The 14,687-nt window shown below is 47.1% G+C and overlaps 1 protein-coding gene across 1 annotated transcript; it reads right to left on the bottom strand.

Annotated features, from left to right (window-relative positions):
* Positions 1-6,625: 6,625 nt before the first annotated feature.
* On the bottom strand, positions 6,626-14,393 carry LOC144266395 (pepsin A-like). Its single transcript, XM_077819850.1, has 9 exons — positions 14,338-14,393; positions 12,056-12,212; positions 11,409-11,526; positions 9,950-10,068; positions 9,448-9,647; positions 8,690-8,806; positions 7,974-8,115; positions 7,750-7,842; positions 6,626-6,763 (listed from the first exon to the last, which is right to left on the bottom strand). The coding sequence occupies exons 1-9, from the start codon at positions 14,391-14,393 to the stop codon at positions 6,626-6,628; spliced, it is 1,140 nt and encodes a 379-aa protein (XP_077675976.1).
* Positions 14,394-14,687: the final 294 nt, after the last annotated feature.

Here is a 14,687-nt window from a genome sequence, read left to right as displayed (position 1 = left end):
CAGCATCAAGGGAACAGTTCCAGGCCGAGCAGGAAGCAGATGAAGGCCTCCAGGGAGTTTGGACGGCGGCACGGAGCAACCCACTGCTCCTCAGCTCTTCTAATCGATCCCGGTTTGTGGTAGAAAGAGGACTTTTATACAAGGAAACTCTTTCTGGTGGGCACCAGGAATACAGGGACAGTTGGTAGTTCCAACTAAGTAGCGGGTAAAGCTCTTGATCATCCTAGTGTCCATGCTGGGGTGAACAGGACCAAAGACCATTTGGGGAAGTCCTTCTACTGGGAGGGAATGGGCAAGGACGTTTAACTTAATATGTCCGATCTTGTGAGGTGTGCCAAAGAGTGGGAAAACCCCAAAACCAGGGCAAAGCCCCTCTACAGCCACTTCCCATAATTGAGGCTCCATTTCAGCTAGTAGCTGTGGATATTCTGGGTCCTTTTCCGAAAAGGACACCCAGAGGAAAGCAGTACATACTGACTTTCATGGATTTTGCCACCCAATGGCTGGAAGCAGTAGCTCTAAGCAACACCGGGGCTAAAAGTGTGTGCCAGGCATTAGCAGACATTTTTGCCAGGGTAGGTTGGCCCTCCGACATCCTTACAGATTCGGGAACTAATTTTCTGGCAGGGAACACGAAAAGCCTGTGGGTAGCTCATGGGGTGAACTACTTGGTTGCCACCCCTTGTCATCATCAAACAAATGGCCTGGTGGAGAAGTTTAATGGAACTTTGGGGGCCATGATATGTAAATTCATAAATGAGCACTCCAATGATTGGGACCTCGTGTTGCAGCAGTTGCCTTTTGCCTACAGAGCTGTACCACATCCCACTTTAGGGTTTTCACCGTTTGAACTTGTGTATGGCCGCCAGGTTAAGGGGCCATTACTGTGGGTGAAGCAGCAATGGGAGAGGTTCACACCTTCTCCAGGAACTAGCATTCTGGACTTTGTAAACAACCTACAAAACACCCTCCGAGACTCTTTAGCCCTAGCTAGAGAAAACCTGAAAGATGCTCAGGAAGAGCAAAAAGCCTGGTTTGATAAATATGCCAGAGAGCATTCCTTCAAAGTAGGGGACCGGGTCATGGTCTTGAAGGCACTCCAGGCCCATAAGATGGAAGCATCATGGGACGGGCCATTTACAGTCCAAGAGTGCCTGGGAGCAGTTAACTATCTATAGCATCCCCCACCTCAAACCTAAAGCCTAAGGTGTACTATGTTAATTCTCTAAAGCCCTTTTATCCCAGAGAATTAAAGATTTGTCAGTTTACAGCCCAGGGAGGAGATGATGCTGAGTGGCCTGAAGGTGTCTACTACGAAGGAAAAAGTGATGGTGGAATGGAAGAGGTGAACCTCTCCATGACCCTTGGGCGTATGCAGCGACACCAGATCAAGGAGCTGTGTGCCAGGTTCGCGCCAATGTTCTCAGCCACCCCAGGACGGACTGAACGGGCTTACCACTCCATTGACACAGGTAATGCTCACCCAATTAGAGCCCAACCTTACCGGGTGTCTCCTCAAGCTAAAACTGCTATAGAACGGGAGATCCAGGATATGCTACAGATGGGTGTAATCCACCCCTCTAACAGTGCCTGGGCATCTCCAGGGGTTCTAGTCCCCAAACCAGATGGGGAGATATGCTTTTGCATGGACTACTGTAAGCTAAATACTGTAACTCGCCCCGACAACTATCCAGTGCCACGAACAGATGAGCTATTGGAGAAACTGGGACATGCCCAGTTCATCTCTACCGTAGACTTAACCAACGGATACTGGCAAGTACCGCTGGATGAATCCATCAAGGAAAGGTCAGCCTTCATCACCCATGTAGGGCTGTATGAATTTAATGTGCTCCCTTTTGGGCTGCAAAATGCACCCGCCACCTTCCAGAAACTTGTAGGTAGTGTCCTAGCTGGACTGGGAGACTTTGCAGTCACCTACCTGAATGATGTGGCCATCTTTTCTGATTCATGGGTAGAACGACTGGAGTATCTGCAAAAAGTCTTCGAGCACATAAGGGAGGCAGGACTAACTGTTAAGGCTAAGAAGTGTCAAATAGGCCTAAACAGAGTGACTTACCTTGGACACCAGGTGGGTCAAGGAACTATCAACCCCCCACAGGCCAAAGTGAATGCTATCCAAAAGTGGCCTGTCCCAAAGTCAAAGAAACAGGTCCAATCCTTCTTAGGCTTGGCGGGATATTACAGGCGATTTGTACAGCACTACAGTCAAATCGCCACCCCACTGACAGACCTAACCAAAAAGAAACAGCCAAATGCAGTTCAGAGGACTGAAGAGTGTCAGAAGGCCTTTAACCAGCTTAAAGCAACACTCATGTCTGACCCTGTGCTAAGTGCCCCAGATTTTGACAAACCTTTCCGAGTAACCACAGATGCTTCCAAGCGTGGTGTGGGAGCAGTTTTAATGCAGGAAGGACTGGATCAAGAATTCCATCTTGTCATGTTTCTCAGCAAAAAACTGTCTGAGAGGGAAAGCCACTGGTCAATCAGCAAAAAGGAATGTTATGCCACTGTGTATGCTCTGGAAAAGCTTCACCCATATGTTTGGGGACGGCGTTTCCACCTGCAAACCAACCATGCTGCGCTGAAGTGGCTTCATACCGCCAAGGGAAATAACAAAAAACTTCTTCGGTGGAGTTTAGCTCGCCAAGATTTTGATTTTGAAATACCACACATTTCAGGAGCTTCTAACAAAGTGGCTGATGCACTCTCCCGTGAAAGTTTCCCAGAATCAACTGGTTAAAATTCGTCCTTGAAAAGTGGAAATTATTGTTAGTTTTTATATAATCAGTAGTATATTTAGAGGTGCATGTGTCTTAATAATTCTGTTTCCTTCTAGAGCTCCAGGAAGAAATCACAGACAGTGTAGAGCAGGCTGTCCAGCACTGTCTATGATTTGGGGGGCGTCATAAATATAAAGGGAAGGATAACAACCTTTATGTATGCAGTAATATAAAATCCCTCTTGCCCAGAGGTACAGAATCCTTTTACCTGTAAGGGGTTAATCAGTTCAATTAACCTACTTGGCACCTGACCAGAAGGACCAATGGGGAAAGAAGATACTATCAAATCGGGGGGTGGGGGGGAGGCTTTGTTTTTGTGCTCTGTGCGTGTTCTCTCAGGAGACAAAGAGAGAGACCAAGCAAGTAATCCAGCTCCTACTGAATGATACATCTAAATTACAGGCATAGTAAGTAACTGCAAGGAAATTCATTAGAGTATCTTTTGTTTTCACTTGTGAATTTTCCCTGTGCTTAGAGGGAGGTTTATCCCTGTTTTTTGTCACTTTAAAGTTTTGCCTAGAGGGGAATCCTCTGTGTTTTGAATCTGATTACCCTGTAAAATTACCTTCCATCCTGATTTTACAGAGGTGCTTCTTTTACTTTTTTTCTTTCTAATAAAGTTCTGGTTTTTTTAAGAATCTGATTGGGTTTAGTGTCCTAAAAACCCAGGGATTTGGTCTGTGCTCACCTGTACCAATTGGTGAGGATATTATTCTCAAGCCTACCCAGAAAAGGGGGTGAAGGGGCTTGGGGGGATATTTTGGGGAAACAGGAACTCCAAGTGGTCCTTTTCCTGAATCTTTGTCTAACTCACTTGGTGGTGGCAGCAATACTGTCCAAGGACAAGGAAAAATTTGTACCTTTGGGAAGTTTTTAACCTAAACTGGTAGAAATAAGCTCAGGGGGTCTTTCATGTGGGTCCCAACATCTGTACCCCAGAGTTCAGAGTGGGGAGGGAACCCTGACAGAGTGTTTGGACAAAATTTCTTGTTAAATACAGGTGCCACTTATTCCCTAAGGAGTACCCAAAATAAAAACCTGTTTGGTCCTCTGGCTGGAATTAAGACCTTACAGGGGTTCAATAAGGCAAAAAGTACTGTTCCTTTTTGAAAAATATTTTGTATCAGTTAAATAAATTAATTAATACATACATATATACATAAAAGGCAATTTGGCTTTAAAAATCTAAAAAAGGGATTTTAAAAATTAATGTCTTTACAAAATTTAAAATGTTAATTAATTTTGCTATCAGGGTTCTATGAAAAACGCCTCCCAGCACATCCTAAAAGCCAGGAAAAATTTGGCAAGCTACTGAATAATGGTCCTTAAGGCATCTAAAGAGCTAAAGTGGTCAACGTGAACTCCAAAAATTCTAGCAATTGCAAAAAAACCCACCAGGAGATGCAGGCCAAAAGTAAAATAAAATAGAATGTGGTAAAATTGAGACAAAAATCCTAGTTACAGATCCCGATCCCCCACCCCAGAAGCAGCACAGCTATCAAAAAAGGCAGAAGCCAACCTAAAAACACCCCCATTTGATGGGCTTTTAAGCCAAGGGGTTTTAGTGGAACAGTCAAGTCCCAATAATGCTGCCCTCTGGCCAGTCCTTAAAAGTGACAGCAAGACCTGAAGGCTGGTAGTTGATTTTTGCCCCCTTAATCAGGTGACACCCCGATGGCCCCCATAGTGGCTTTTTTCTGCACCAGTGCGTGCTCACGGCGCCCCCGCCCCTGGCCCCACCCCCACTCCAAAGTCCCTGCCCTAACTCCGCCCCACCCTACCCCTATTGGACCCCTCCCCAAATCCCCACCCCGGCCCCGCCTGCTCTGCCAAGCACGCCGCGTTCCCGCTCCTCTCCCCTCCCTCCCAGGCTTGCCGTGTGAAACACCTGTTTCGCGGCGCAAGCGCTGGGAGTGAGTGGGGAGAAGGACGACGTGGCGGTGCTCTCAGGGCTGGAGGTGGAGCGGAGCGGAGGCGGAGGTGAGCTGGGGTGGGGTGGGGAGCTGCCGGTGGGTGCAGCACACCCACCATTTTTTCCCCATGGGTGCTCCAGCCCCGGAGCACACACGGAGTCGGCACCTGTGGGTAATAGCTTCCAGCGTCGGAGGGGACTAGTGGTTTCCAGTTTTGAATTTGGCCGATGCTTCCTTTCCTATCCCTTTACATTGGGACAGCTATTACAAATTTGCTTTTACCTTTCCAGGGAAGCAGTTGTGTTTTGCCAGGGTCCCCATGGGCTGGAACAATGCCGTTCTTATTTGTCATGCCCATGTCGATAAAATGTAAAATAAAATGCCTTAAAAAACCAGTGTATTTTCTTATGTAAATATCCTAAGTTGCACTCAAACAAAAAAAATTATTAAATAGGATGTTACAAAAAATTCAGGAAGCTGGGTTTATCAAAAAAAAAACCAAAAAAGCCCAGTTGGATTCCCAACAAGTAAATTATCTTGAAGAGACTTTTGGACAGGAAGAGTGCTCCCCTACTAAAAAAAAGTAGAGCTGATTCTTAAATTACCAGCTCCCACCGATGTCACCGCTCTTAAATCCTTTTTGGGAATGGTTAATTTTTCCCAAAATGTTATCAACCGATTTTCAAAAAAGGCAGCCCAGCTGCATAAATTGTTAAAGAAGGGGGTGAAATGAAACAGGGGCCCTTTGCAGCAGGAAGCCATGATCCAGTTAATGCAGGCCTTAGTTCAGGCTCCAGTTTTAGCATAGTCCCCGGTGGGACAGCCGTTTGTGCTACAACTGGCAAACAAAAGTAGTTTGGGTGGTACCCATGGCATTAAAAACGGAAATAATTTTCCTAGCCCATGAGAGGGGGCATTTGAGAGTAAAAAAAATCTTTAGCTAAATTGCAAGCACTTGGCTAGTGCCAAATATAAGCAGTAATATAAAATAGTTTGTAAATAACTGTCTGTCCTGTACAGCCAATAATGTTGATTCTAATATAATCAAAAAGCCTCCAAAACAGCAGAGAATAGAGGGGCCTTGGGCTCATTTACTATTTAATTACATTGGCCCTTTAGCAACAAAAGCCAGGGGTAGTCAGTGTTGTTGGATAACTGTTAATCCACTTATAAAATGGAGTAAACCAATCCTCACCCATAACAACACAGCCCAAACAACAGCCCGTGTGCTGATTGAGCCGGTAATAACCAGGTGGGGTATGCCAAAAAAAACTGATTTGGATCAAGGACCCCATTTCATCAAGAATATTACTAAAAGGCCTCGTCAAGCAAGTCAAATCAAGCAAAAATTGCATCTAGCAGGACACCTCCAAGTTCAGGCCAGTTAGAATGGGCTAACCGCACTCTGAAAACAGCTTTTAAAAAAATAGTAAACCAGCAGGGAAAGGATTGGGATCAGCCACTACCATTTATTCTTATGGTCATAATGGACTCTGTGGTCTCTCATGGAGTTATCCCATTCAAGGCAACAACTGGCAAAGACATGTGCCTTTCAGAACAATGGTGGGTAGGTGGGGCACCACTAATAAACTGCAACCCCGGGTCCTTACAGACCAGTGGATGCAACAGCTGCTAAAATTTGTTGCTAATACTCATAGGCAGGTAGCTGTGGCCCTAAAAACCAATGTTCAAAAAATGAATAAAAGATGGGTCCAATCCTAAACCGCATGAAAGAGAAACAATTCACTCGAATGCTCTTATATTCCTTTATTCTACTGGGGGTGAAATTATGAGATAGAGGGTGAATGTGGGGTGATGTCACTTGATCGATAAGCAGTGTTGGGGCTCTAGAGAAACACAGACTCTCCGGGGTCAGTGTTCCATGGCAGTGCCCCAGGGATGGTGCTGTGTTCATGCCATAGAGGCCAGGGCCACCTGATTGTTGGCCCTGTCGAAGACAACGTAGTACTGGCGGATGAAGATGTCTCCGAGGATCCAGCTCCCTTCGAGGTAGATGCTTTCAAAGCCGGACATACAAGAGCCTGACTCCTACACCAGGGGAAAAGGGGACATGGTAATTATTGGGCTGGAACTTCAGTGAGTTACCATCCTGTAGGGCCTGCTGGTGCTTGTTACCATCTTGGGCTGGGCTCTCAGAGCTCTCAAACCAAGTAGCATTAGGCTGTGTAGGGCTTCCATAGGAGACCTCTGTGGGCTGCAGGGAGTGACACTGGTGAGTTGGGCCCCAATTTTTGATGCTTCTTGGATGCCTAACTCCCAGTGAGCTACCTTTGTGGATCTGGGCCTCAGAACAGCCCTAGTGCCTAAGCCAAGGCCTAAGGGATGCAGCCTGTCAACTGGGAAGAAAAACAAAGTCCTGACAACTTCTGTTCATGACACATCCCTTGGGGAGGCAAAGCGCGCTCTCTCCAGACTCCTGGCCAGATTCCAAAGGGAGTGATTTCATTCTGCCACAAGAAATCCTGCTGTGATTATAAGTGGATTTGGGCTTCCCCACTGCCTGTCCCACCTACCAGCTGGTGTTGCTGTGTGCTGTTAAAGCAGCTTGCCTGTTCCTCTCCAGTGGGGAGCAATCTCTTATCATGGGGAAGGAACATCCTTCCTGATGCCCACATGCCCATGCCCTGGAGCGCAAGGCAGTGATCTCTCTTGATCTAGCCTCCCAGCTGGGGTAGCTGCTCATTTAATTCCCTCCTAGCCCCATAAGTCCCCTGCCCTGGTGATCTCCTACGGTGGCCAGCTCTACAGGCTGCCTCGCTGCTCTTGCAGTGTGTCACTTTCACTGTGGGCCTGCCTTCATCTTGACCATCCCTCCCCCTGGATCCGTTTGTGGGAAGAGCTCTCTGCCGCCCCACTCTCATACTGAAGACAGACTCTGAGCTGCATCTCAGTGACGCTCCTGCAGGCTCATGCTGGCTGTGCAGGGGCATTTTGCCAGCATACTCAGTGCAATGGCCTAAGGCACAAGCCCTGGCTAAGAGGCCCCGAGGCGGCTTTCTCAGCGGGACACTCACTTCAATGATGTAGGCACTGGCAGGCACAGGGAACTCAATGCCGTTGATGGTGAAGACGATGTCGGGCAGGCTGCTCATGGCACTGCAGCTGATCTGCAGGGAGGGAGGCAACACACGGAGGAAAGGTTAGACATGTCTCGGGCACTAGGTTCTCCAATGAGGGAGATGGAGCATCACATCCGTGTGTAGCAGACACCTCTAGAAGCATCTCTCCCTCTCCCTGCCCTTACCGTGCCATCGCTGGTGCCGATGTAGGAGTTGATGTTGGAGACGCCAGAAGGGGGCCCAGCCAGCAGAGAAGTGCCAGTGTCAATGATAGCCTGGCAGCCACCAGAGCAAGCGATGGTCTCTCCGTTCATGGTGACGCTGCAAGAGAGAGAGTCGGGGGAACGTCCCCACAAACACTTCCGATCTCATTCCCACTCAGCCCACGAGCCAGCAGTGAGAGGCCAGTAGGGTGATTCTTGCTGAATGCCAAAAAGTTTCCCCTGATGTTTCAGCCTCAATCTCTCCTTCCTTGGCTATTGCCCATCGCTCCTTGTCCTACAACCTTCTGGGACTGTGACCGATCTAGCCTGAGGGTCACAAACTGATGTCAAGGGTTTGCGATCACCCTGCCCTTTACTTTATTGCTAAACAGGGGAGAGAGGGATCCTGTCAAAGGGGACGCGGGGGTGGTGGTGCTGCCCTTACACTGCCCCCCTACTAGTGGCAGACACAGGTCATCTCTGGGTCCTGTTATGGGCGAGGTGGAGATCCACTCATCTAACTGCCTTGCTGGTGAGCCCCTTTCCTATAACTCCAAGTACAGTGTGATCCCAACTCCCTTGTCTTGTCTCTCATCTTGTCTAGACTCTCAGTTGAGCTTCCCCCGGCTCCCACATGCATCTCCTTTTTTCAAGGTAACATTGAAGGGGAAGGGCCAAGAGGTGGGCGATACCTGTCCATGGTGATTTCCCAGTAACTCTCAGAGGAGAGAGGGATCCAGGTGAGGCTCCCAGAGTAGTAAGAGGAGTCAATGCCGCCGAACATCACAAAGCTCCCAGTCTGGTCATTGCTGGAGAAGGGAGAGAGGAGAGTCAAGGAGAATGTATGAATGGTTGGCTAATGAGACAATAGCAATCGCTCCATCTGTTAGAGAAGGATGACAGCTGGGGAGTGCTGAGGTAGACTCAGAGCTGGGAATATCAGCATCTAGTAGCCGAGATAGGACAGGCTGGTTGGACGAGAGGAGCACCTCACCCCCTGCTTTGACATCACTTTGGGCTTTCTCTTCCTAGATCTCAAAAGCTAAGCACATTTGGGCCTGGCCAAATGTGGACGGGAGACCACCAAGGAAAGGCCCAGGTGTGTGAGGCAGTTGTGTCAGTGACTCAGTAGGGGCTGCTCTTTCCTCAGAGTCAGGACTGAGCAGATGGTTCAGCCTGGTGCTAGAAGGTTTTGAGCAAGGAAATCATCTGGGTGACGTATTAGGGGAAACTCTTCTCCCAGGAGTCAGTTTAATACCAATGCCCTAGTGTTCACTTCTGCTCCCAAAAACTTAAATCACTAGCATAGGACAGTTGCCATGTTCCACCGCAGAGGTGGCTGCTTTGGGGGAATTCTTATGCAAATGTTGCAGGGATCACTCATTGAGAGAGGCGCTATAGGAACGTGAATCTCACTGCAGCAGATGGGCTGTTTCCAGCCCTGACTTACGAGCTCAGGTAGACGGAGAAGAGGTCCTGAGACACCAAACCCTCGTTCATCATGTTGTCAAAGACGGGGGTGGCTCCAGAAGCGGAGATGCTGGGGAAGGCCAGACCCAGGATCCCATCAAAGGGGGCGTAGTAAAAGAAGGAGCCGGGCTCAGTTTCACTCAGACCAAAGATCTGGTTGGTGTCCACAATGCCTCCAACCTTGGGAGAGGGATGGTGACAATCAGACACACCCTACACCCTGGAGAAGCTGCCAAGTCTACCACAGGGTCCTGATGGCCTGGGGAGTTCTCAGAGGCTGGCGTGCCCTGCACTGTGGTCTCTCCGCCATACGAGAATATTCTGTGATTAGTCTCATTGCCTCTTCTCTTCCCTTTTTCTATCCCCCCTCTCCCAGTTCATACCCATACTCTGCTTTAGCTTCCCAGATGCGTCCTGTCCTTCTAACGCCAAATCCTTCACCATGTCTTTTCCATGGGTTTTGATCCTTTCTTGTGATTTACCTGGACGGTGTCATAGCCCAGGATTCCAGTCATGCTGCCGGTGCCATACTGTATGGAGAGGCTCTGGCTGGTGGCCTTGTAGGTGGAGGAGTCTGAAGGGTTGAATTTTTTGTGGTTTTCTGCAAGTACAGATGAGTCAGATGGTCACAGGCTGACACTTGTAACTCTCCCCATGCATTGTACGGAGAGCTTGGGTGACTAGCGAGGCTCTGAATTTTTGGTGAGGTCAGGGTGCCTAAGAGTCACACATTGCAGGACTCAACATGGCCACACTCAAGTGCCTTTGTGGATCTAGCTTCTTGTCTTACTAGGGCCCATTCTACCTCTGACATTGTGTAGTATGTGGAGGGACAGTGGAGGGAGACCTGCTGCACTCTGTCTTCCCGGGTGAATAAAAATCAATGATAAAAAAAATCTGATTTTTTAAGATATCAGTATGTTTTTCTTTTTAAAAATAACCTATTTAAAATTAACTTTGAAATTATGACAACAGAGGGTAAGGTCTAAACTTACTAAAATCTACTAAAATAATTTAAATTAAATACAAAGGTTATTATTAAGCAGTGCACGTTTTCTGGCTTTAAAGAAAGTCAACAGAACTGGAAGATTTGACTGACTCAGCACCTGGAACCAGCGTTTCCTTTGTTTCAGGCTAAACAAGCTTTTGACAGCAGTAGCCTCTTCTGCAGGTGCAGAGAGCATACTTTCTTCAAGTCAGTTTATTAACTAGTTCAGTTCACAGACTAATTCATTCCAACTTAAGAAACCAATTGGGAATTGAAAAAGTGGGAACACTTGTTTTCCTCTTCCAATCTCTGAATAAAAGCTAGGTGCGAGAGGATGAGCTCTACAAGTTCTAAAATCTTGAAGGACGTGTGGATCAGAAACAATCAGTTCAATTCACTGACTACAAATAACACTTCCTTTGTTTCATAAATCTGTTTTTTTTAAATGCAAAACATGTTTTGACAAATTTTTCTTTCTTGTATATACAGCCCATTGAAAGGAGTTCTAACTCATTTTTTTAAAAGCTGGATTTTGAATTTTAAAGTGAATTTTCCAATTTCCATCCAAATTGAGTCTGATAGAAACCAAAAATTAATCATAATGTAGTAAATAAGAAACACCTCCTTCACCATTTTCTAAAATAACGAAAAAATGAACAAAGTAAGAATTTGAATAAATGTGTATAAAGCTATGTTAATTGCTTAAATAAATGTGTATTGACATTCTGTATCCCCCTGATTTTCTAAAGGAAGTATGAAATATAATGTAAATATCTAGTTGCAAGTCAACCTGTGTATAGTGGTTACAAACCAGTGAGAATAAGCTTCCTTTAGAAAAATAATTAAAATCAATTATTTCAATTAAGGTTCCTCCTTGCTAATGTAAATCTCTATGATTTCAGTCAACCACCACAGCTGGAATGTCAAGGCAAGACAGGTTGCAGGTGACTTACTGCAGGCTGCACTGGAGCAGTACACAGAGGGCACCCACAGGTTGGAGGAACCGGTGTCGAAAATGACAGTGAAATCCTGAGCAGGCGTACCAATTGAGATGGTTCCATAATACTCGATCTGCCAAAGCAGGACAAAAAACAATGGACAAAGAGGAAACCCTTCCCATCCAAGGACTAGATCATCACCAGGAGTAAACCGGCGTAGTTCCACCAGCTGAGGGTCTGGGCTACAGTGTCCTTGCTAAAGGCTCAACCTGAGCTGGTGTTTCTCTGCCATCACTTTGCCCAGCATGGCTCCTAGCACCTCCTGGTCTCCAATAGCCACAGGTGATCAAACGCACATAATTATTTAGCCTCAGACCCCTGAATCTCAGTGTGTGGAAGAGCATGATTGGAAGAGGACAGCCAGCAAACCCTGGGAATGCTCTTCCCAATGTTTTTCTGAATGCCATCCAATGACAATTGGGGGCTGGGTGGCCCAGCACAGGTTCGTGGCTGCAGCAAGATGGGAGCTTGCTTGGAAGCACATGGGTGGGGGAGTGGGTTGGGGCACTTTTGGGAGGAGGAGAGATCAGCTGTTGGCAGAGAAGTGGGAAGCTTTGATGAGGAGAGGGAGGCTACAAGACCTGCTCTCCTGCTATACTCACGTCCATGTAGTTTGTTAGGGGCTCACTGGCAAACTTGTTGGCCAGGCTGGGGAAATACTTGGAGGCTGGGTTGTAAGGGTGTTTCTTCAGGAAATCCTCCAGCAAGCCATGTTCCTTAAGGTTCTGCCTCAGGGATTTCCCCTTCTTCAGGGAGACCCTAATCAACAAGGGTAGGGAGAGAGACCGATCAATAGGAAATAAACAATAGACAAGCCTTGTGTTCAGCACCGACAGTGCAATCCAGCTTTTACATTGCACTGAGACCCCTTAGTATACCTAGGATTATCAAAGGAGTGCAAAGGAGTTGGGTGCCCAGGGCACTGAAAGTCAGTGGGAGTTGGGCACAAATTTTCTGTAGGATTCTTGGAAAATCCCAGCCGATATGTATAGAAGAGATATGGCTTAACATTCTGGGAGCTGTACTAATACATAGAAAGAGACAGTCCCTGTCCTGTAGAGGTTACTGTTGAAATAGACAAAATGGACAAAGGAACTATTATCCGCCACCTTGACTCCGTCAACCATTCCGTTCTGCTTGAAATCACTTGCTCCCTTGGCTTCCATGTCTCTCCTCTAATGGTTCTCCTCCTACATCTGTAATCACTCCTTTGATGCCTTCAGAGGATCTGCCCTCCAACTTTCTGTGGGAGTTCCACAGGGCTCTGTCCTTGGTCCCCTTCTATTCGCCTTCTACCCCTTATCTCTGTGTAATCTCATCCGCAAACACAAATTCCACTACAACCTCTATACCGATGACTCACAGATCTGCCTCCCTCCTCCAGGCCTGTCTCCTTCTGTCCAAATTCAAATCTCGACCTTCTAGGCCTGGCTTGATGGGACTAACTGAACATGGGGGAGGCCTCATTTTTTAGGAGGCAGGATTAGTAAGGTACTGTGAATAGATCAGCAGGCTGAACACAGAATGTCTATGGCTAACCAGGACAGGTAAGTGCATGGTAAGCCAAGAGACAGAATGGCTGAACTAGCCAAGATAAGGCAGGGAACATCAAAGGAATCATTTACAAAGGACAGGGTAACAGTGGACGAGATAAGATGGGAACATAAAGATGAATAAGTCACACATGGCGTGGATAGAGCATGCTGTACAGGGATTGGTTCCTACAAAAAAAGCCAATCCCAAAACATGTGAAACAACTTTTGTCTAGCTCCTCACATCCAGGCTCTGTCTAAATCTTGCCAAATCTTCTTGCATAAGCTCTCTGAGACGCAGCCTTTCCTATCCCTTCACGCAGCCATAGCTCTCGTCCCAGCTCTCCTCCTTTCATGTCTCAATTGCTGCAACTTCTTCTCCCTGGCCTTGACAAATGCCATTTTGCCACATTCATGTCCATTCAGAATGTTGCTGCAAATATAATCTTCCTAGCAAGTCACTTTGAACATGACACTCCTCTCTTTGGGTCTCTCCACTGGCTCCCCCTGCTCTATGATATCAGACATAAGCTGCTTGTCTTCACTTCCAAGGTCCTTCGCACTCAGTCCCACCCTACCTCTCATCCCTCATTGGCTATCAAGCTATTGATGCCCATCTCCCATTGGCCCATGATGCCAGCCTCTACTGCCAACTTGATAAATTTTCAATCACGCACCTTTGTGCTTTCTCCCACCTGCCCCCTATGGTTGGGAGGTCCTCCCCATAAGCATCTGCAAAGCTACCACACTGTCCTCCTTCAAATCCCTCCTTAGAAACTCTCCCTTGTCGTCGTGCCTATAAAAAAACCATAACAACAGTTTGGCTGCTGGTGTGCAGAGGTCACTGTCCATCAAGCTGACTGATTGTTTAGTTGTGCTCCCCTCTCAGTCTGTCTGCATGTCTCTGTTGTCTCTTATGTCTTACTGAGGTCGTTATCTACTTAGGGAAGGGACAGCCTTCCAGTGCCTAGCGCCATGGAGTTCTGGTCCATGACTTGTGGGTCCTACATGCTGTGATAATACAAATAATAAACACTAATATTATCACAGAGAACTGATCCTCAGAGAGAGACTCCATCACTTGCCCCTGGTCACACAGGGAGTCTGTGGTAGAGCCAGGCATTAACCCAGATCTCGCAAGTGCCACTCCAGTGCCTGAACCACAAGACCTGCCTTCCTCATTCCTCCGCTACAACACAAAGCTAAGGGGATGTTCCCAGCTGCTGCCTATACATGAATGGAGAGTACAGAAGAGAATGAGAGAGGTGCAGACATTCCCCTTGATAATCACACAGGGTTATGTAGAAAGCCGAGTTCAGCAGCCCAAAGTGGTGTGTTCCCCCAGTACTCACTTTGTCACCCGGCACTGAGAGAGCGCCACCAAACTCAGGAGCAGAAGCCACTTCATGGTGTTTTCTGACACGCAAGCCAGTGGTGATGAGTGGTAAATGTAGAGAAACGCCTGGGTGCTGCTTCTTATAAACACACAGCCCAGAGCTTTTCTTATCGAATTAATAACCCTGATAAGAAATGTAAACCTTCCCAATAAGATCTTCCAAAATGTCCTTAAACGAAAGTTTGGAGAACACTCAAAGTCCATAGATTTCCACCTTCACTTGGCTGTGACCTGAAAATGGGGCATTGTCTAGAGGGAAGGTGTGAGAGTTCAGGGACGTCTAAGCTTTGAAAAGCAATGCCTTGG

The sequence above is a fragment of the Eretmochelys imbricata genome, chromosome 6 (genome assembly GCF_965152235.1).
Source record: "Eretmochelys imbricata isolate rEreImb1 chromosome 6, rEreImb1.hap1, whole genome shotgun sequence".
NCBI lineage: Eukaryota > Metazoa > Chordata > Testudines > Cheloniidae > Eretmochelys > Eretmochelys imbricata.
Note: the sequence above shows the minus strand (reverse complement) of the source record. Positions and strands in the feature narration are given on the sequence as shown.

Coding starts and splice junctions, on each gene's coding strand:
- LOC144266395 (XM_077819850.1), bottom strand. CDS start 14,393: ATGAAGTGGCTTCTGCTCCTGAGTTTGGTGGCGCTCTCTCAGTGCCGG. Junction 12,213..14,337: donor TCTCAGTGCCGGGTGACAAA/GTGAGTACTGGG, acceptor CTTGTTGATTAG/GGTCTCCCTGAAGAAGGGGA. Junction 9,648..9,949: donor TGGGCTATGACACCGTCCAG/GTAAATCACAAG, acceptor CCCTCTCCCAAG/GTTGGAGGCATTGTGGACAC.